At 47.2% G+C, this 19,282-nt stretch overlaps 2 protein-coding genes across 4 annotated transcripts in view; one reads left to right on the top strand and one right to left on the bottom strand.

Moving 5' to 3' along the window:
* noa1 (nitric oxide associated 1) overlaps positions 1-4,424 on the top strand; it is a 12,369-nt gene extending 7,945 nt beyond the window's left edge. Inside the window, exons 6-9 of the mRNA XM_044205743.1 lie at positions 934-1,065; positions 1,325-1,441; positions 1,527-1,644; positions 3,750-4,424. Coding sequence (XP_044061678.1) covers positions 934-1,065; positions 1,325-1,441; positions 1,527-1,644; positions 3,750-3,991 — 609 coding nt within the window. The 3' untranslated portion in view covers positions 3,992-4,424. The remainder of the gene's footprint in view (positions 1-933; positions 1,066-1,324; positions 1,442-1,526; positions 1,645-3,749) is intronic.
* Positions 4,425-6,417: 1,993 nt separating this feature from the next.
* On the bottom strand, positions 6,418-17,903 carry rest (RE1-silencing transcription factor). 3 transcript variants are annotated; one of them, XM_044205741.1, is made up of 6 exons: positions 17,401-17,903; positions 14,746-15,027; positions 13,454-14,026; positions 12,658-12,818; positions 12,191-12,274; positions 6,418-10,718 (listed from the first exon to the last, which is right to left on the bottom strand). In XM_044205741.1, exons 2-6 carry the CDS (start codon positions 15,006-15,008, stop codon positions 8,821-8,823), a joined length of 2,979 nt encoding a protein of 992 aa, XP_044061676.1. In that variant the 5' UTR covers positions 15,009-15,027; positions 17,401-17,903; the 3' UTR covers positions 6,418-8,820. The 3 variants fall into 3 exon arrangements, with proteins under 3 accessions (XP_044061676.1, XP_044061673.1, XP_044061677.1); XM_044205738.1 differs by having other exon boundaries at positions 17,516-17,899; XM_044205742.1 differs by lacking the exon at positions 17,401-17,903 and adding an exon at positions 17,251-17,375.
* Between the last annotated feature and the right edge of the window lie 1,379 nt (positions 17,904-19,282).

Raw genomic sequence — 19,282 nt, 5'->3', positions numbered from 1 at the left:
TCCACCTCTTCACCTGTCCACCTGCTTCTGTTCACCTGTCCACCTGTCCACCTCTTCACCTGTCCACATGTCCACCTGTCCACCTGTCCAGGTCGTGTTGGCAGAACGTTCCGGTCTGACGTCGGATCCAGACGGGACGAGATCGAGTTTGATCCCGACAGTTTGGCTTTTGGAGAAAACGAAGATGGAGAGACGAGGACAACAGGTGAGGGCACTGAGAGACGTCTGATTGGACGAATGATCTCCAGTTTTTATGTCCACAGGCTTCTTTTTATCAAGAAGCAGATATTTTGTAACAATGAGGAACAGGAAGCTGACTGTGCGACCTCTGACCTCTGTGTGACCTCTGTGTGACCTCTGTGTGACCTCTGTGTGACCTCTGACCTCTGTGTGACCTCTGACCTCTGTGTGACCTCTGTGTGACCCGTGACCTCTGTGTGACCTCTGTGTGACCTCTGACCTCTGTGTGACCTCTGTGTGACCTCTTTGTGACCTCTGTGTGACCTCTGACCTCTGTGTGACCTCTGTGTGACCTCTGTGTGACCTCTGACCTCTGTGTGACCTCTGTGTGACCTCTGTGTGACCTCTGACCTCTGTGTGACCTCTGTGTGACCTCTGACCTCTGTCTGACCTCTGTGTGACCTCTGACCTCTGTGTGACCTCTCAGCTCCCAGCAGGTCATCTGATGAGTTCACCTTCAACGAGCTGAAAGACGCTCACTGGCTGTTCGACACACCTGGAATCATGAAGGAGCACGATGTGAGACTCTAATCTTATCGACGACAACAACAACAACAACAACAATAATAATAATAATAATAATAATAATATAAAACTTCTACGACTTCAGTTCATCGAGTAAAGACCCAGCGACCAATCAGCTGTCAGATCTCATGCTGTCTCTCTCTGTGTGTCCCCCCCCGTCTGTCTCAGATCCTCAGCCTGTTGACAGAACAGGAAGTGATGTCAGTGGTCCCCACTCAGGCGGTCGTCCCGCGGACGTTCGTGTTGAAGCCGGGTTCGAGTCTGTTTCTGGGAGCTCTGGCGAGGATCGACTTCCTGCAGGTCGGTTCAGCTTCTAATTAAAGTTAAAGTTTCCTGTGAGTTAGATGGAAATCAGCGATGAGACAGCTAACTGTTAGCATGTTAGCATGTTAGCGTAATGCTAATAAGTCTTTGGAGCTTCTAAACGAGTTAAAATGTTTCATGAAAGAGGCGAGAACAGAGACGTTCTCTCCATCTTGGTTTTCTGACGAGTGTTGAACCTCCGGCCTCGGGGGGGCGCTGCAGTTAACGATCAGCTGTTTGCATCTCGTCTCCGCAGGGAGGGAAGTCCTGCTGGTTTTCGGTCGTGGCCTCCGGTCGGCTCCCGGTTCACATCACCGGTCTGGAAAAAGCCGGCGGTGTTTACGAGAAACATGCGGGACGCGTCCTGCTGGGGGTGAGACTCTGAGCCGTGGTCACATGGTCGCAGTCAGCTGTTTCAACGGGCTGCCATGCTGATGTCTGTGTCGTGTTGCGTTCAGGTTCCTCTGGGAGGGTCGGAGCGCATGAAGGACTTTCCAGCGTTGGTTCCCGAGGAGTTCAGGCTGGAGGGTCGAGGTTACCTGGAGGCTGCTGCTGACATCAAACTGTCGTCTGCAGGTAAACACCCGACAGGTCGTCGATACAGACAGCCGACAGGAGTCAGGTGACAGCTGACAGGTGACAGGTGACAGCTGACAGGTGACAGGAAGTGTGTCGGCGTGGAGTCCGGCCTCCACGAGCCTCCAGAGCAGCTTCAGGGCTGCTGGAGTCTGAGGAGCTCTGCTGGAGGACGAGCGCCTCCTCCACCAGCTGCTCCCTCAGTTATATATCCAGCCTTTATTAAGCAGCTCGTCTCTGAGGTCAGACACACCTGAGTGCAGCAGGTAGAGACACCAGCTGAAGGACAGACGGCAGCAGAGACAGACGTCTCCACGCAGATCTGAAGGTTTGTATCATATCATCTGATGGAGACGCTGCTGCAGAGCGCTGTCTGACACCTGACACCTTCCACAGGTGCGACGGCGGGCCGAGGTCAGGTGACTGATCCTTTTAGACGTTAGCTTGTTGTAAACATCAGCTGGCTGTTTGATGTCAGACAGTTTACACGTCCAACCGCAGGACTTAAAAACCAACAAAGAAGAAGAGACTGAAACGTTTCATTGGCCTCACATGTTTACTCTTTACCTGTCTCTCTCTCTGCCTGTCTGTCTGTCTGTCTGTCTCTCTCTCTCTCTCTCTCTGCCTGTCTCTCTCTCTGCCTGTCTGTCTCTCTGCCTGTCTGTCTGTCTCTCACTCTCTCTGTCTCTCTGCCTGTCTGTCTCTCTACCTGTCTGTCTCTCTGCCTGTCTCTCTCTCTGCCTGTCTGTCTGTCTCTCACTCTCTCTGTCTCTCTGTCTGTCTGTCTCTCTGTCTGTCTCTCTCTCTGCCTGTCTGTCTGTCTGTCTCTCTCTCTCTCTGTCTCTCTCTGCCTGTCTCTCTCTCTGCCTGTCTGTCTCTCTGCCTGTCTGTCTGTCTCTCACTCTCTCTGTCTCTCTGCCTGTCTGTCTCTCTACCTGTCTGTCTCTCTGCCTGTCTCTCTCTCTGCCTGTCTGTCTGTCTCTCACTCTCTCTGTCTCTCTGTCTGTCTGTCTCTCTGTCTGTCTCTCTCTCTGCCTGTCTGTCTGTCTGTCTCTCTCTCTCTCTGTCTCTCTCTGCCTGTCTCTCTCTCTCTGTCTGTCTGTCTCTCTGTCTGTCTCTCTCTCTGCCTGTCTGTCTGTCTGTCTCTCACTCTGTCTCTCTCTGCCTGTCTGTCTGTCTGTCTCTCTCTCTCTCTCTCTCTCTGCCTGCCTGTCTGTCTCTCACTCTCTCTCTCTGCCTGTCTGTCTGTCTGTCTCTCTCTCTGTCTGTCTGTCTGTCTCTCACTCTGCCTCTCTCTCTGCCTGTCTGTCTGTCTCTCTCTCTCTCTCTCTCTGCCTGCCTGTCTGTCTCTCACTCTCTCTCTGCCTGTCTGTCTGTCTGTCTCTCTCTCTGCCTGTCTGTCTCTCTGCCTGCCTGTCTGTCTCTCTCTCTGCCTGTCTGTCTGTCTCTCACTCTCTCTGTCTCTCTGTCTGTCTGTCTCTCTGTCTGTCTCTCTCTCTGCCTGTCTGTCTGTCTGTCTCTCACTCTGTCTCTCTCTCTGCCTGTCTGTCTGTCTCTCTCTCTCTCTCTCTCTCTCTCTCTGCCTGCCTGTCTGTCTCTCACTCTCTCTCTCTCTCTCTGCCTGCCTGTCTGTCTCTCTCTCTCTCTCTGCCTGTCTGTCTGTCTGTCTCTCTCTCTGCCTGTCTGTCTCTCTGCCTGTCTGTCTGTCTCTCACTCTCTCTCTCTCTCTGCCTGCCTGTCTGTCTCTCACTCTCTCTCTCTCTCTCTGCCTGCCTGTCTGTCTCTCACTCTCTCTCTCTGCCTGTCTCTCACTCTGTCTCTCTCTCTGCCTGTCTGTCTGTCTCTCTCTCTCTCTCTCTCTCTGCCTGCCTGTCTGTCTCTCACTCTCTCTCTCTGCCTGTCTGTCTCTGTCTCTCTCTCTGCCTGTCTGTCTCTCTGCCTGCCTGTCTGTCTCTCTCTCTGTCTGTCTGTCTCTCACTCTGTCTGTCTGTCTGTCTGTCTGTCTGTCTCTCTGTCTGTCTCTCTGTCTCTCTCTCTCTCTCTGTCTCTCTCTCTCTGCCTGTCTGTCTGTCTCTCACTCTGTCTCTCTGCCTGTCTGTCTGCAGGTTGGGTGGCTGTGACAGCAGCAGAGGGGGACCAGGTGTCTCTGAGGGTTCACGGTCCGGAGGCGGCTGGCTTCAGTCTGAGGACGCCGCCGCTGCTTCCTCACGTCGTCTCTCTGAAAGGTGAACGCGTCCGAAAATCTGCCGCCTACAAACCGGTGAGACCGCCGGGGCTGCTGGACGGCGGCCTGTCGGCCCGCGGAGCCGAGAGGTTGCAGGTGAAGAAGAAGAAGAAGAAGAAGTGAACTCTGACACCTGCAGACAGGTGGACATGCAGAGGTACAGGTGGGAGGAGCTTCCTCCTGACTCTCCTGACACACACACAGGTGTGTGTGTGTGTGTGTGTGTGAACTCCATCACTACCCCTTTTCACCAATAAGGTCCGGCTGCGGCACCGCACGCCACGCCCCCTTTCAGTAGAGTCTCTTCTGATTGGCTGCGAGAACGCCACTTTTTCTTCTTCTCTACTCTGCGTGGCCATTTCCACTGAAACATCTTCTCTGTATGTATTTCTGTGCAAAAGGTAAATTATATAAATATTTTTGGATTTTCAGAACTTGTAATCTTACAGATGAATCTCTTCACACACGTGTAACGTACACGAGACGGGTTCATTTAATGTTCAGTTTAATTAGAAAAACAAATAACTTTATTAAAGAACATTGAAGTTAAACGACAGCTTCTTCTTCTTCTTCTTCTTCTTCTTCTTCTGCACTGCTGGATAAACCAGACGCCAAAATATTACCACAAGCATTTTTCTCTGCGTTACATACCTGAAAGAAACATATCGGCGTACTGTGATCCGATATTCGCCGATATGAGAACCGATAGAACCGCGGTGGGCCAACGTGACGTATCGGGCTCTTATGTGACTCAATCGTGAGAAACGTCGGCTGTTTGACTTCATTACGCTCAGACAGCGAGCGGAACCTTTCTAACGGTCGCCGGAGCCGTAGGACGGACTGCTGTGACAGCCTCACGCAGCCTTTCCTTTAGCCGTGGTGGTGATCGCATCTCATCAGGGACCCGGTCCGGCCAGTAGTGGACCCGGTCCGGCCAGTAGTGGACCCGGGCCGGCCAGTAGTGGACCCGGTCTGGCCAGTAGTGGACCCGGGCCGGTCCTCAGGACGTCCCTCTCGTCCTGTGCGTTGTGCTGGTGGATGTCCGGACGACCGTTCGTATCAGGATTATCTTTTTTTAATGTTCAGCCGGGGCAAATGGATTTCAAGCTGCCATTGACACGTCCTCTGGGGACGTCCTCTGCAGGTCGTCCTCCGCTGGGACTGAAGTCTCACTGGATCCCTCACGTCGCAGCGGTTTTACGGAGCCTCTCGCGAAGTCCTAAACCGCCACATTTGGAAAATGTTTCCATGAGAGCAGCGGCGTAGTCGGCGTAGTCTCTCCCGCCTTCGAAAGGCAGCATTGCTCCGCACAAACTGTTCGGATATGAATCGAGACTTAAAAATAATATTTTAATAACTTTAAAAGTACACATCAATAAGCCTTTACTCACCTGATGCCCCCCAAACCTCCTCCAACACCTTTTCGTAGGTGCTTCTTGCATTTCTGCCCTTAAGCGCATGACGAGCTCCATGTTGGAGGCCTCAGACTCCAGCTGGCCTTCTTCGCAGAGTTTCCTCAGCGAGAGACGGAAGTTACTGTGTTCAGTCGTTTAAAACTCAGGATTTCTTTCTGTGATGGCGTCACGACTGGGATTTCATTAGTTTTCACCAGGCTAACAGATATTTTAATGTTTTTATATAATTTGGCACTGTTACACGAACATTACTACTTATTGCTGATTACTGATCAGATGAATCCATCATCGTTACTGTATTAATGCCGCGTGAATATGCTGAATAGGTAGCTGTAGACTTTGATAGTTACAAAACTTCAATGACATTGTTTCACTCTAAAAAATAATAAACCATTCTACACAACGAAAAGCACGGCAGAGCCACCCACCACCGACGGGTCGGCGGTCTTTGCTTTATGAGAACGGCTCAGACTGAGGGGCGGTCCCTGGCGTTGGGCACTGAAGGGCTCGTATGGTATCAAGCGTCCGGGCGAGTCTTCAGCACAAACATCCCGAGGCACAACAGCGTCTGTATGTACTGTACAAGGCCAACAGCAAATTGCCTTCAGGTGGATACAGAACATCAGATGGTTGCAGGTGTCAAATACGGCGTTTTCAGTTGTCTTGACTTTCTAAAATAGTTTGGGATGCGTCTGAAAGATGCCATTTTGCTGTAGCCTCATGTAGACAGGAAGGTGTAGGTGTGCAACAAGCACAGTGCCCGGTGTTTAACTTCTTGTTGTAGCGGACCGTCACTCCGCCCGACTGAGAGATTCGTGGTTTAAAGACTTGTGATGTTTCTTCTCCAAAACAAACCTCGTTAATTACTTAGGGGGACCCGGTCTCTGATATCCGTTAGAGTTTCCATGGTAACGTAAAGCAACGTAACATGTATGTACTGTAACGCAGCGTAACAGCGTAACATAATATATAGAGAACCTGCTGTGATGCTGATTAAATGTGGACAGAAATATTTAATAAGTACTTTAATAATATTTATATATATATTTTCCACTTGTGTACGGCTCTGGATGTGTGCTGCAGTCATCAGTAAAGACCAGACGGAGGCACAGAAACAAATGATTATTTGATGAGTTGATTTTGAAAATCTTTATTTAAAAAAAAAAAAAGCAGAATAAAATATGATATTAAATTGAACTTAAATCATTCAACTGGAAATCAAACCTGTTAGGTTGTGAGGAGAATAAACAGCAAAGAGCGCCTACCTGTCTAATAACAATACTTAATATGGGAGATATGCTCATTTCATCTGTCGTTAGTTACAGGACGCTCACACTCCGACTCCTGTTACTTAGTAACTAATTAATTAGGAAAATATTAGTACTTTTCTCCTTGAAAGAATAAACGTGGCGTTATTTTATCTTTTTAAATCCAACTGCTGACGGCACGTCTGTTTACTGTAACGCAGGAAAATGTCAGCGCAACATAAAGACTGTTGTCATTTTTAATATTCAGACAATAGAGTGTGTGTGTGTGTGTTTCATATCACAGTAAACTGAGTCTCTTTGGGACATTTGACGACAAAATGATTAATCAATAAATGCTCAAAATAATCAATAATTGTTACAGCCCTGGTTGGTTTTAGTCACTTCATGGGAAGTTATGACTACTAGCACATAGAAAACAGTGGAAGGTTGTTACTGCCACCAAAATATCCTCTAACAGTGATGAAATATAATTCCTCTACATGTTCATCATTCCTCTGTAGAAACGCATCGGAGATATGAAAGTTTCTTTACAACCAGGAGAAAACTTCTACATCACGAAGAGCTCCACGTTCACTTTGGCTTCTCGACTAAAAGGAAATATTGCACAGAATTATTTACAAGGAAGCAACCTGGAGTTTAACCGAACAGAGTTTTAGGCCAAAGGACCAGGTCTTAGGTTTTAGGCTTCATCATCGGCCACCAAAAAAAAGACTAATGTGGTATTAAGAAATAAAATGACGCTGATACAATAACCTGTGTAATCTCGTTTAACTAATCAAAGACGGCAGATCGAGCGACCTGTTGGATAAATGTCTAAGTGACGGAGCTGTAAGTCAAGTGTTCACACTGCACATGAAAAGGAAACTAAACACACGACGGTCTCTTTGGACAAACCTGCAGTTCATCCTGCAGACTTTAACCGGCGGTCCAAAAACAAAAACATCAGAATAACTTCAGAAGGACAAAGCTAAAAAGTATCACTGTACACAACTGATTGTCAAAGGCACTGCATGTTTTTAAAAATGGAAAATATAAAATATTTGGACAGACCTCACCTACGTACAGTATATTACAACAATCCCCAGCAGCTTGTAACAGAGTGAAATGTTTATGATGTAATGATTCAGTTACACAGATGAGTGTCAGTAGTGACATGAAATCAGTCAACATCCCGCTGTGGTCATGACATCATCGATACGGTCGAATGACAAAAGTCTGATTTACAAAATGGTTTTAAAAATTCATTTGACGAAATGATGGAAAGCTAACGAATCTGCTGCTGCAGACGACGACATGTTAAAGACGTGAATCGCAGATGAACATGAGATCTGAGAGAGCGGCCACTGAGTGAAGCAACATAACACCAGACCTGCGAGCAGGTAGACTGGGGTCCAAGAACCCAGCACCACCCGACCCAAAGGAGCAGCGACCCGAGGCCTCGGCCAGAGCCTGTTCTCGGGAAGGCCGCTACACGGCAGCGTGAAACCACAGAAAGCAAATAGTTATTTTTTAAATGTAAACTGTTGCAGCATCATCACATTTACCAAGTTTAGTTTGACAATACTGAACATTTTGGTTCTGTGCACCAGATTTGGTGACATTTGAACTATTTGCTGTGCTGATACCAAAACTGTGTCATAGCTCCACTTAACGTCAGGTTTGCACCGAACTCGGTATGAAAAATCTGGAACATATTTGGGTCATTTAATATTGTTATTATTAATTAAAATGTGACAGCGTTATGACCACACTGGAAACAAACTGGGAAGACATTTAAACAGGGTAATCCTGATGATAATCCAGGTGTTCAGTGCCCACCTACAGTTGGGCGTGCCGGATCTGGAGTGAGAGAAAAGGTTTTTCCAAAAACGGCACTGTGGAAACAAAGATCAAACTCGTGTAGCTGCAAACAGAACAATTAAAACCTGCAACTGATTTTTAACAAACAGGCTCCAAAAAAAGTTTTGACACCAATTTGGTCTCTGACTCCAAAGGCCTCAGACTGGTTAGCAAAAGTGGGTTTAGCAAACTGCCACAGTGCTGGTGCTTGGACCCCTCGTTACGAGGCCGTTTATATTTACAGGCACTCAAACTGTTTGTTAACGTTTAAAACCAAACATGAAAGACAGTTGATAACGACCAGCTAACTGGGGCAAACTGGTATTTTCTGTTTCGGTTTCTTCCTGACTTGGTTTTAAAGTTTCTGCTTTAAGCAAAAAAGCTGAGACCAAGATGTCCATGCAGAATGTGTTGCCATGGATACAGGTCCTCATTTCTGGCCTTTGGCCGTGTTGTCCATGTAGTAGACGTTGACAAGGTGGCGGTTCAGGTGGCGTCGGTACTCCACCTCCAAAGGGAACGTACGGTCGCAGAAGATGCACATGTGACTCTTGAGCTCCGTCGGTGTTGGGATCTCGTCGGTGGGCGTTTCGGGGTCGTTGGCCATTTTACCCGATCCAGCGCCGTTGCCGTTGAGGCCAGAGTCGTCGCTGCCCTCAGAAGCGCTGTCGCTGATGTCACTTCCTCCTTCATGGCTGCTGTGGATGCCCTCGTCGTCCTCTGGATCGGCAGGTTTGCTTCGCTGGCCTGGAAGCACCAGAGAAGGCGGTGATGTGGGTTTAACAAACGTCGGCGCAGGGTGGTCATCGGCCGGAGAAGGTGTGTCCTCACCTGAACCGCAGGTGGGTGAAACTTCCATCTTCTCCGAGGGTTTGTTCAGAGTCTTTTCTGGTGCCGCTGGAGTTGTTTCATCTGTGGAGGCCTTCTTCTGTGCAGGGCTGTTTTCTGTCGGGCGGTGCTCAGAGTCTGTGGTTTGTGTTGGGTTGTCCGGCTGATCGGATCCTTCTGGAGCGTCTGTGGATGGACGAGTCGTCTTGTCTTTAGGTGGATCCACAGTTTGTTGAAGTCCAGCTTTCTTGCTGGCATTCCTGGTCTTCTTCTGCTTCACAGGGGTTGTCCCATTGGACTTGTGGAGTGTAGGAGTGGCACCATTTATCTTTTTCGTGTCTTCTGAAGCAGGTTTCAAATGCAGGTTCTCTGCAGCTGTGGCTTTCAGACGCCTGGCCTTGGATGGAGTCTCAGACGAGGACCTTTTGGAAAGATCCAGAGCCTCCGCTGCTTTCCTCTTCGCAGCCTTTTCCTTCACCACCTTTTCCTTTTGAATTTTCTTCGGACTGTCCGGTTTCTGCTGAGCTTCTTCAACGTGTTCTGGTAATTTTTCCGACTTCTTTGATCCAGACTTCCTTGACCTGTTGACGCTTTTGTTCTCCTTTCCACTGCTGTCATTCTTCTGATGTTCTTTCTCCTTCTCAGGTCTTAACTTTTCTTCCTCTTTCTGCCTCACTACTCTTTCCTCGTCCGATCTTTGTTGGTCAGATTTCTCTGTCTGCTTTTGGTCTTGTTCTGATGCAGTTACTGCTGCTTGGTCCTGGACAGCTGTTTTCTCTGCCGGCAGGTTTTTGACTCGTCTCTTTACCTTGTTATCTGTATTTACAGCAGCTGTTACTGTCTCCGTCTTGGTTTGTTTGACAGATGCGTTCTCTAGAAGATTCTCGTTGGCCTTCTCAATCTTCTTCTGCCTTGTTGTGACCTTTCTCTCCGGTTCCACCTTGTCCTTCACTTTCGATAGTTTCTCTTTCTCAGAAGAGACACTGGACTTCTTCGGAGCCTTGTCGGGTGCTTCACTCTGCCCCGGTTGGGCGATGCTGGGCCGGCTGCTCTTTCTGATTGACAGATTGATAGGGCTCGAGTCCACACCCTCGTCCCCGTCATCCTCGTCCATGTCGAAGTCCTCCTCGACGCTGGATGAGTTGTCCAACTTGCTTGCTCTGGAGTTTTCCTCTGCACCGTCAGGACCAGGTTTCTTAACACGCAGTTTGACCTTGGAAATGTCCACGGCGACGTTGCAGCCGGAGTGCCTGGACTTGATGTGATACTGCAGGTTGCATTTCTTGGAGGCGGCGTACTTGCAGAGAGGGCACAGGAACTGGCGAGGATTGAGGTGCAGTTCGACGTGCTTCTTGAAGTTGCTGCGGTCCGCGGTCTTGTACTCGCAGTATGGGCAGGAAAGAGGTTTGGGGCCATTGTGGACCTGCCGGGCGTGGCGGGTCACCTCATGCTGGTTGGCTGCCAGGTAGTTACAACTCTCACACTTGAAAGGACGCTCACCTGCACACAGGAAGGTAAGAAGATGTCAAAACGTGGCAGGGGATAATGTGACAGCGTACAGGTGAGACACCAAAGGGTTTCATGCAGCAGGCGAGTCTGACTGATTCATCAACAAAATGATCAGCTGATATCGTCACAGATGTATCGCTACATGTTTAACTATAAACTGACATTTATTATTATTATTGGCTGATGATTTGTTCTTGATGTGATTTTCCATCTGAATACCAGTCGGCGTGCATGGCCTCCACTACACAGCATTATTATTATATTTTTATTCGACCTACACAGTCAAACCTAAGCTGAACTACATTATTAGACTCCATCATAACAAACTATTCAGACATTAGAGTCTGTTTTGTGTGTAAAATGTGACTGGTTATGTATTTTAAATCATTCAGACTCGGCGTTTGTTCATGTAGCCTCTAACAGCGGTCTAAAATCTGTCGCTTCTGAAACAAGACTGTTCATGCAGGAAGTTTATGTCCACACGAGAGCAGATAAACCTGAAAACAGTGTTTCTGTCGAACAGGACTCCGACTGTTTTCTAAAAGCACTCAAGTCTGTTGTTTAATTGACAGAGGAGACGTGAGGTGTGTTTTCAGACTGATCTGCTTTAGTGCGAACGCCTCAGACAGGAACACAACACAGGAAGTCACAGCATGTAGCTCTGATGCTAATCACTTTACCATGTTAATCCAACATCGACTGCTTCAGTGAGAGCAACACAAACACAAACATGTTCACAGTCAGTGACAAGAAGGAAAACACAAAAATGACCGTATCAACAATCAACCTATTTCTACTGCTAATAATAATAATAACAACAACAATGCTCTACTGCTACCAGAAAACAGTCTGTCTCCTAGTTGTATCTCTCAGTATTTTAAGTTTTACTCTGTTTGGCTGCTGTCAGAGGTGAGACAAAGTCAATGTCTTATAGGTCACGAGAAAGTCTCAGGTCTCGGCTATGAGTCAAGACAAGCAAAGCCAAAGTGAAGACCGTCAATTCAAGCACCGTCAAGATCTACACGTGGCAAGTCAACATAGGTAAGACCCAGGTCAAGACGCATAAATACCAAGTCACGGTAGACCAGGCCCGAGTGAAGACAGGTAGGTTTCAGGTCGAGATAAGTAAGTCCCAAATAAAGGTCAACAAGTCCCAAGTCAAGTCCAAGTCCTGAGCTTTATGTTGAGTCCCAGCAAGTCATTATGTGCCCTTCACCACATTTAAAATCTAAGTCAAAAGTCAAGTTGCAAGTCTTCCTGGATTTTGTCCAATCTAAATTCATCAAATTCATGACTCCAGTCTGACTCTGGTCCAAGTCTTGTGACTCGAGTCCACACACCTGGCTGTCACCGTCCAGTCAAGACCAACAAGTCCCGTCCCCCGTCCTGTAACTAATTTATTAACCTGTGCAGGTTCCTGTGTTTTAAGACTTATTTTACAGAGTTCAGTGTGGACGACTGACCGGAGTGAGTCCTCATGTGTCGGGTCAGGTGGGTCTTCTGTGAACTGGAGTAGTCGCAGTACAGACACCGGAAAGGACGGACACCTGTAAGACACAGAAAACACAACATGCATCACATGTTCACCTGGAATATGACTTTTAACCCTGTCGAGTCTGTCAGTTTTAGAGACATGCTGGGACTAACTGAAACGTTAGATCTGTTGCTGCTAAATGATGATCCTCTGGAGAATCCATCCAATAGATGCTGAGATATTTCACTCTGGAACAAACGGGACAGACAGACTGACATTTACACATCAGTGTCCTGGTTTTGGTCTTATTGGGGATGTGGTGTGTACATCACAGTGTCCAGGTCTCTAATGTGCCTGCTCTCCAGAAACCAGATCATAACCAGGATCCTCGAGCAGCTAGTGAGTCTACGAACAACGTCAGACTACAGACAGACGAGAGACTTGGGTGTGTCCTACCTGTGTGTGTCCTGATGTGCTGGATGTAGTTGCTCTTGCGGTCGGAGAAGTAGGAGCACTGGCTGCAGGTGTGCAGCTTGCTGGGGAAGTGATTCCTCAGGTGCTTCCTCCAGTGGTACTGGCTGACGGTGGTGTACGGACACAGAGTGCACTTAAACACCCTGCAGACACACAGCAGCAGAGACAGTCGTCACTCAGGTCTGAGCTTACGTACGTGACTTACTGCGTGAAGATGAAACAGGGTGCGACGAGCCTTCGCCGCCTCCTGTGATCGATCATTTCAATACATCCGATCACCCAGCACAGCTGCTGTCATTAAAGCTCCCTGTGGACTTTCTGTTCACATTCAGTGTTTCCAAAACTCAGTGTGAAGCTCTAACAAACATGTCGAACACTTTTCACTTTAATAACTTGAATCCTGCATCGTTTACGTCCGTGTTTACGAGCCGTGATTAAATCACTATTTCACACTCAGAAACAGAAAACATGTAGATGAGACCGACTGGGGGCCCGGCAGCTCACCTGGCAGCTCACCTGGCAGAGTGCGTACCATGTAGCAAGGCAGAGTTCTCACCTGCATGTCCCCCTCCCCTACCTGTCCCTGTCCTCTTCCCCCCCCCCCGCCTGTCCTGTCTCTCCACTGTGATTATCAGATAAATACAGAAATGCCAAAAAAAAAATCTTTAAAAATGAAAAGATTACAACTAAATGCGACGGAGCCGGATCCTGAGGATCGGGGACCCTGAGGATCGGGGATCCTGAGGATCCGGAGCTGCGTGGTCTGTGGTGCTGTTACCTGTGGTCCTCGCCCTCCTTGCTGTGGTGTTTCAGGTGGGCGATGTAATGGTCGTATCTGTTGGTGTTGTAGCCGCACCGTTCACACCTGATCAGCCCTTTGATGTCACCTGCTGTCCCAGCAGCCCCCACCTCCCCGCTGCTCTCCATCTCGCCGCCTGACGGCGCCGGGGACTCGGGTGTTTCCGCCTCCTTGGCCTTGGTCTTGCTCCTCCCCTCCACGCGGTTCACCACCATCATCTTGCTGATGCCGTGAGTGCCGAGGTGTTCGACAAACTCCTGCTCGTTCTGAGCCTGGAAGTGACACGGTTTACAGTGGAAGGGTTTCTTCTTCTTTGTCCTCTCCGTTGCGGCGGCGGGGCTGTCTTTGTGTTTGAGGCCCTGCTCGGGTGTTTTGGTGGCGGCAGAGGGGCGGGGCTGAGCGCGATGGGACAGGTCTTCAGCTTTGTCCCCACCGCCCTCCCCTTCCTCCTCCGTGTCGTTTCCCACGATCACGGCGTGGATGCCCGGGCCCGGAGACTCGGGGTACTCGATGATACAGACCTCTCTGTGGTTCTGGTTGTCGTAGCTGTACCTGATGAGACACACAGGTGAGTCGACACACAGGTGACACGGCCATTAGTGACAGTGGAAAAGAGGAATTCCCACAGCTGAGGACTGATTTGACTGACTGATATTTATCTGACGGATGACTGAAGACTTGATCGGGATGGACTGAATCTGACTTTCAGGACAGACTTGAAGTAAAAGAGTTACTAGCTGTTTTTTATAAATAGGTAAATCTGAATATGCAGCATTTTTTCATTCCACTGTTTTTCTTTTTTTACTCTTTAAATACAAAAGAGGAATCATGGGAAAATGCTGCTGTAGGTGAGCTGTGAGGTCGGAGTAAACTGACTGATGTTTCAGGTGGACAGCTTTTATAAAATCACCGTCTCTGTTGCAATAAAAAGAGGAAACATCAAGACTTATTGTCGAGGTATGTTTAAAGTGCTGGACGTTCGTGAAATTATTTAGTGGTTTAGATTTTCTTACTTTTGATCTAAAACCTGGAAAGAACTTCCTGATTTATTTTAGCACGAAGCAGAAACAAACGGGAGGCGAACGGTTTCAGTCCGTCTCAGTCTTCCAGTATCTGCGCTGGACGCTGGGCAAATCAGTTTGTCGCGTTTTCCTCAGATTTAATTTTTTCAGTCAGGCTACAAAAATCTTTTTTCCACATGCAACACTGAACAAGTTAAATAATATAACAAGAATAAACGATGACGTTTGTATTTCAGACTAACTCCCGACCTGATGATGCTCTCGTCCTCGCTGTCCGAGTAGCTGCATCCCACCGTCTTCAGCTCCATCATCTCCTTCTCGTCCGCGGCGCTGCCCTCACCGCCGCCGCCGCCGCCGCCCTCCGACGCCGTCACTGCCGCCACGTTGGCCAGCATCACCAGCTGAGGGGCGGGCAGCGTGTTCCTGGGCATGTCACTGAGACTCTGACCGTCCTCCATCATAGAAACCCCGACAGGAAACATCTCCACCGAGAACACCGTCTGAGCGGCCATGTTGAGTTCAGCCCTTCACCTGAGTCGACAACATGGAGGATGATTAGAGACTCGACCGTAAGCTGGAGGCAGTCTGCATTTCAGATCATCAAACTAATTTAAATGTTAGTCAAAGATAACACAAGTAAACACAAAATGCAGTTTTTAAATGAAGGTTGTTATTATTAAGGGAAAACAAAATCCAAACCTACATGGCCCTGTGTGAAAAAGTGATTGCCCCCTAAACCTAATAACTGGTTGCTCCACCCTTAGCAGCAACAACTGCAATCAAGCGTTTGCGATAACTTGCAATGAGTCTTTTACAGCGCTGTGGAGGAGTTTAGGCCCACTCATCTTTGCAGAATTGTTGTAATTCAGCCACATTGGAGGGTTTTCGAGCATGAACTGCCTTTTTAAGGTCATGCCACAGCATCTCAATAGGATTCAGGTCTGGACTCTGACTAGGCCGCTCCAAAGTCTTCATTTGTTCTTCTTCAGCCATTCAGAGGTGGACTTGCTGGTGTTTAGGGGGCAATCACTTTTTCACACAGGGCCATGTAGGTTTTGATTTAGTTTCCCCTGAATTATAACAACCTTAATTTAAAAACTGCATTTTGTGTTTACTTGTGTTATCTTTGACTAATATTTAAATTAGTTTGATGATCTGAAACATTTAAGTGACAAACAGAAATCAGGAAGGCAAACACTTTCTCACTCCGCTGTACTGATGCTTCTGTTTTTAGAGTTTGGATTTTTAATAAAATTAAACTTTCCGCAGAATGAACTGACAGAAAAGGGCTTTTTAAAATAAGAAAACCATTTACAATTCGCCTTTTCTGATGTGTGTATATGCACTAGGACACTTTTAGAGTCACACCAGTCTGAAGTTCACAGATTGGTCTGGACACGCTTCAGATTCTGATAATTCTGCATTTTTAAAAGTAATTTAGAGTAAAAAATATTAAACATTTTGCTGTTCAGCCAACTGAACATCAGCCTCAATGTCCTCATTTATCCTGTGCTCAGCATGTGCTGTAAATAAACCCCGGGCCCCTGGACCACCGCGGGGCCCTGGACCACCGCGGGCCCCTGGACCACCCCGGGTCCCTGGACCAAGTGCTGCAGTCAGTCTGTGATCATTTTATTGATTGTGAATGTTTGTTAATACTTAATGCAGCAATAAAGCACATTGCAGACTGAAACCAAACACGCTCGAGGCCCCATATTTCAGTATATATTGATGTCTCGCTGGTGCACATCACTAAATACATTTGTGCTCAATCAAACTACCACAAGGACCCAGAGCTCGTTTGTGCCCCGGGGGCCACCAGTAGGTTCATCTGGCCAAAAGTCCAGCAGCTGTTCAGTCTAACTGATGAGTTACAGGTTACAGTCAGATTAGAAAATGTAAAATCTTCCGGTTTTCATTCATTTCAAAGTGAACTTTTCACATTAATCTCATGTAGTTTCTGATATCACACTTTGCTGTGGAAACTCACACACTGAAAATGTGTCTGTCGGCCATTTTGAAACAGCACCACAGCTCAGTCGACAGCGCCATAGGGACAGAAAAAACACGTTCAGAAGTCCCTCTGGAAAACACCAACTTTAACTCATTACACTGAAGAGACTGTCTGAGGTTTAACAAACTGATGGTTTCAGAGTGAAAACATTCAGATCTGACGATAGTTTGATCGCCGAAAGTTACAAAAAGGGAAGTAAACGGATTTTTTACTGGGAACATAGAAAGTGATAAAAACCTCAAATCAGCCAGATAACAAACAGCCCATCGACAAGTATCTGATGAAATCTTAAACACAGTTAAACTTGAAGGGAGTTTGGTGAAGGGAGATTCTTCACAGGGAGCTAACAGTTAACTTAAGTTGTTTTAGCGCAGTTGGAGCAACAAAATCCACTTTAGTGTCGACAAGCTGGTAAAACTTGGGGTGGTTATTTAAATCCAGTCAGTTAAAGATTAAAAAGTGAAAGTCTGATAATCTGCAGTGGTTTCGGAGGATTTAACGAGCGATTAACAGCGTTCATTGTTCTGTTCTTCAGTGTCGGCCACTGTGCTGTCTGCTGAAATGTGTTGTAAAGTATGTGCGGACAGTTAAAGTCTGCGGGAAGTCGCAGGAGGGTCACGCGGAGTCGCGGTTGTGATTTTCGGACACCGTCTCGGGTTCTGTCGGTGTTTCAGAAAAGTTTGCGGAAGCGCAGAAGTCGCACCAAACAGCGACATTTTGATTTAGAAGCTTGAAGTTACTGTGAAGTTTTATCGGAGGTCTCCCCTGTTGTTTTCGGCGGTGAAGCTACAGTAAAGCGCTGGAGCGCTGCGTCTGGAGTCGGGTGTTGGTGCCGGAGTGTTAGCCATGGTCCTGATCAGCCCCGGACAGCGCCTTCTTCACCAACTCACCGCCTCCATTTTCCCCCAAACTGCCAACAACTTTCCAGCGGCTCCGCTCCGACTAACGCCCGCCGCAGCGCCAGTTAGTGTCCGGCATTAAACCCCGAACAGCTGCGAGACTCACCGACTCTTCAGATCCAAACTTTACTCGACTTCACTTCACTTTTTTCCAGCTTTGGGATTTTGTTTCTTCGACGAACGGCGCAGAAAGAAAAGTGTAGAAGTTTCCGCACATTCCTCCACAGCGCGCGACGTACGGCGGGTGACGTCAGCACGTCGCTCCGGCGGCGAGCCGGAAGTCTGCGTGTTCGAAGCTTCAGGACCAGAACCGGCATGTGAACGCGCAGGAGTTTGACTCCGGTTCACCGTCGCTCTGTGTTGCACGCGGTTCCAGCAGACACAGATTAAAAACACGTTATATACATACAAGTTCAGCAGGAATGAGTTCACCTGGAGCTGCTGTTAAGATGTGAAACAATGCAGAAACCGCCCTTCAGTGACGTGTTATTGTCATATTCAGAATATCTGGAGTATGTTATGTGTCTGCTCAGATGTCTGACTGTAAACAGTGTGCAGCCCACACGGACCGTAACACGCTGCTGTAGTGGTGAAACAAGGACTCCTCACTAGATAGTGCTGCTCTGAAATCATCAGTAACACATGAAATGAACTTCGTCTTCAGGCTCACATAAATCATGAAACACAGTCTGTTTCCACAGCTTATGGTGATGAACCTGAATGTAGCCCGACCGCTCACAAAGATCTCTGGAGAGACCGCGAGCTCACGTCTGGTGGCAGGCTGCCGACTGACCTGCCGCCACTGAGCCAGCCCGATGAACTGTATAAAAGCCTGATGAACTGTATAAAAAACCTGATAAACTGCTTTAAAAGCCTGATAAACTGCATAAAAAGCCTGATGAACTGTATAAAAAACAGATCAACTGTATAAAAGCCTGATAAACTGTATAAAAAGCCTGATAAAGTGTATAAAAGCCTGATAAACTGTATAAAAGCCTGATAAACTGTATAAAAAGCCTGATAAACTGCTTTAAAAGCCTGATAAACTGTATAAAAAGCCTGATAAACTGCATTAAAGCCTGATAAACTGTATAAAAAGCCTGATAAACTGTATAAAAAGCCTGATAAACTGCATTAAAGCCTGATAAACTGTATAAAAAGCCTGATAAACTGCATTAAAGCCTGATAAACTGTATAAAAGCCTGATAAACTGTATAAAAAGCCTGATAAACTGCATTAAAGCCTGATAAACTGTATAAAAAGCCTGATAAACTGCATTAAAGCCTGATAAACTGCATTAAAGCCTGATAAACTGTATAAAAACCTGATAAACTGTATAAAAACCTGATAAACTGCATTAAAGCCTGATAAACTGTATAAAAAGCCTGATAAACTGCATTAAAGCCTGATAAACTGTATAAAAAGCCTGATAAACTGCATTAAAGCCTGATAAACTGTATAAAAACCTTTCTGGATCGTTGACTTCTAGTTAAACGTGTCACATGACGCTCTGCACCGTCTGTTCTTCTTTAATCACTTTTGATCTTCTCAATAGTAAAGTCTGCATTCAAACTGTTCATTTCAACACCCACGTTGAACTCAGGATCAGGATCGGGATTAGGATCAGAATCGGGATCGGGATCGGGATCAGGATCAGAATCAGAATCAGAATCAGGATCAGGATCGGGATCAGGTTTATTGCCCAGTAGGTTTTCACATCAAAGGAATTTCTCTTGGTGTTTTGGTGCACAACAATAAACAGGAGAATATAAAGTTAGTGCTGCAAGCCAAGAAACATAAATAACAATGAAACAGAATAAAATATGAAGAAATATTATTACAGGAAGTTAACTGGTGCGAGTGAAGAGGACGC

This window comes from Siniperca chuatsi, linkage group LG8, assembly GCF_020085105.1.
Source record: "Siniperca chuatsi isolate FFG_IHB_CAS linkage group LG8, ASM2008510v1, whole genome shotgun sequence".
NCBI lineage: Eukaryota > Metazoa > Chordata > Actinopteri > Centrarchiformes > Sinipercidae > Siniperca > Siniperca chuatsi.
The sequence above is the reverse complement of the archived record's forward strand: the minus strand, read 5'-3'. Positions and strand labels throughout refer to the sequence as shown.

Coding starts and splice junctions, on each gene's coding strand:
- rest (XM_044205741.1), bottom strand. CDS start 15,008: ATGGCCGCTCAGACGGTGTTCTCGGTGGAGATGTTTCCTGTCGGGGTT. Junction 14,027..14,745: donor GAGGACGAGAGCATCATCAG/GTCGGGAGTTAG, acceptor GTGTCTCATCAG/GTACAGCTACGACAACCAGA. Junction 12,275..12,657: donor GCACATCAGGACACACACAG/GTAGGACACACC, acceptor TGTGTCTTACAG/GTGTCCGTCCTTTCCGGTGT.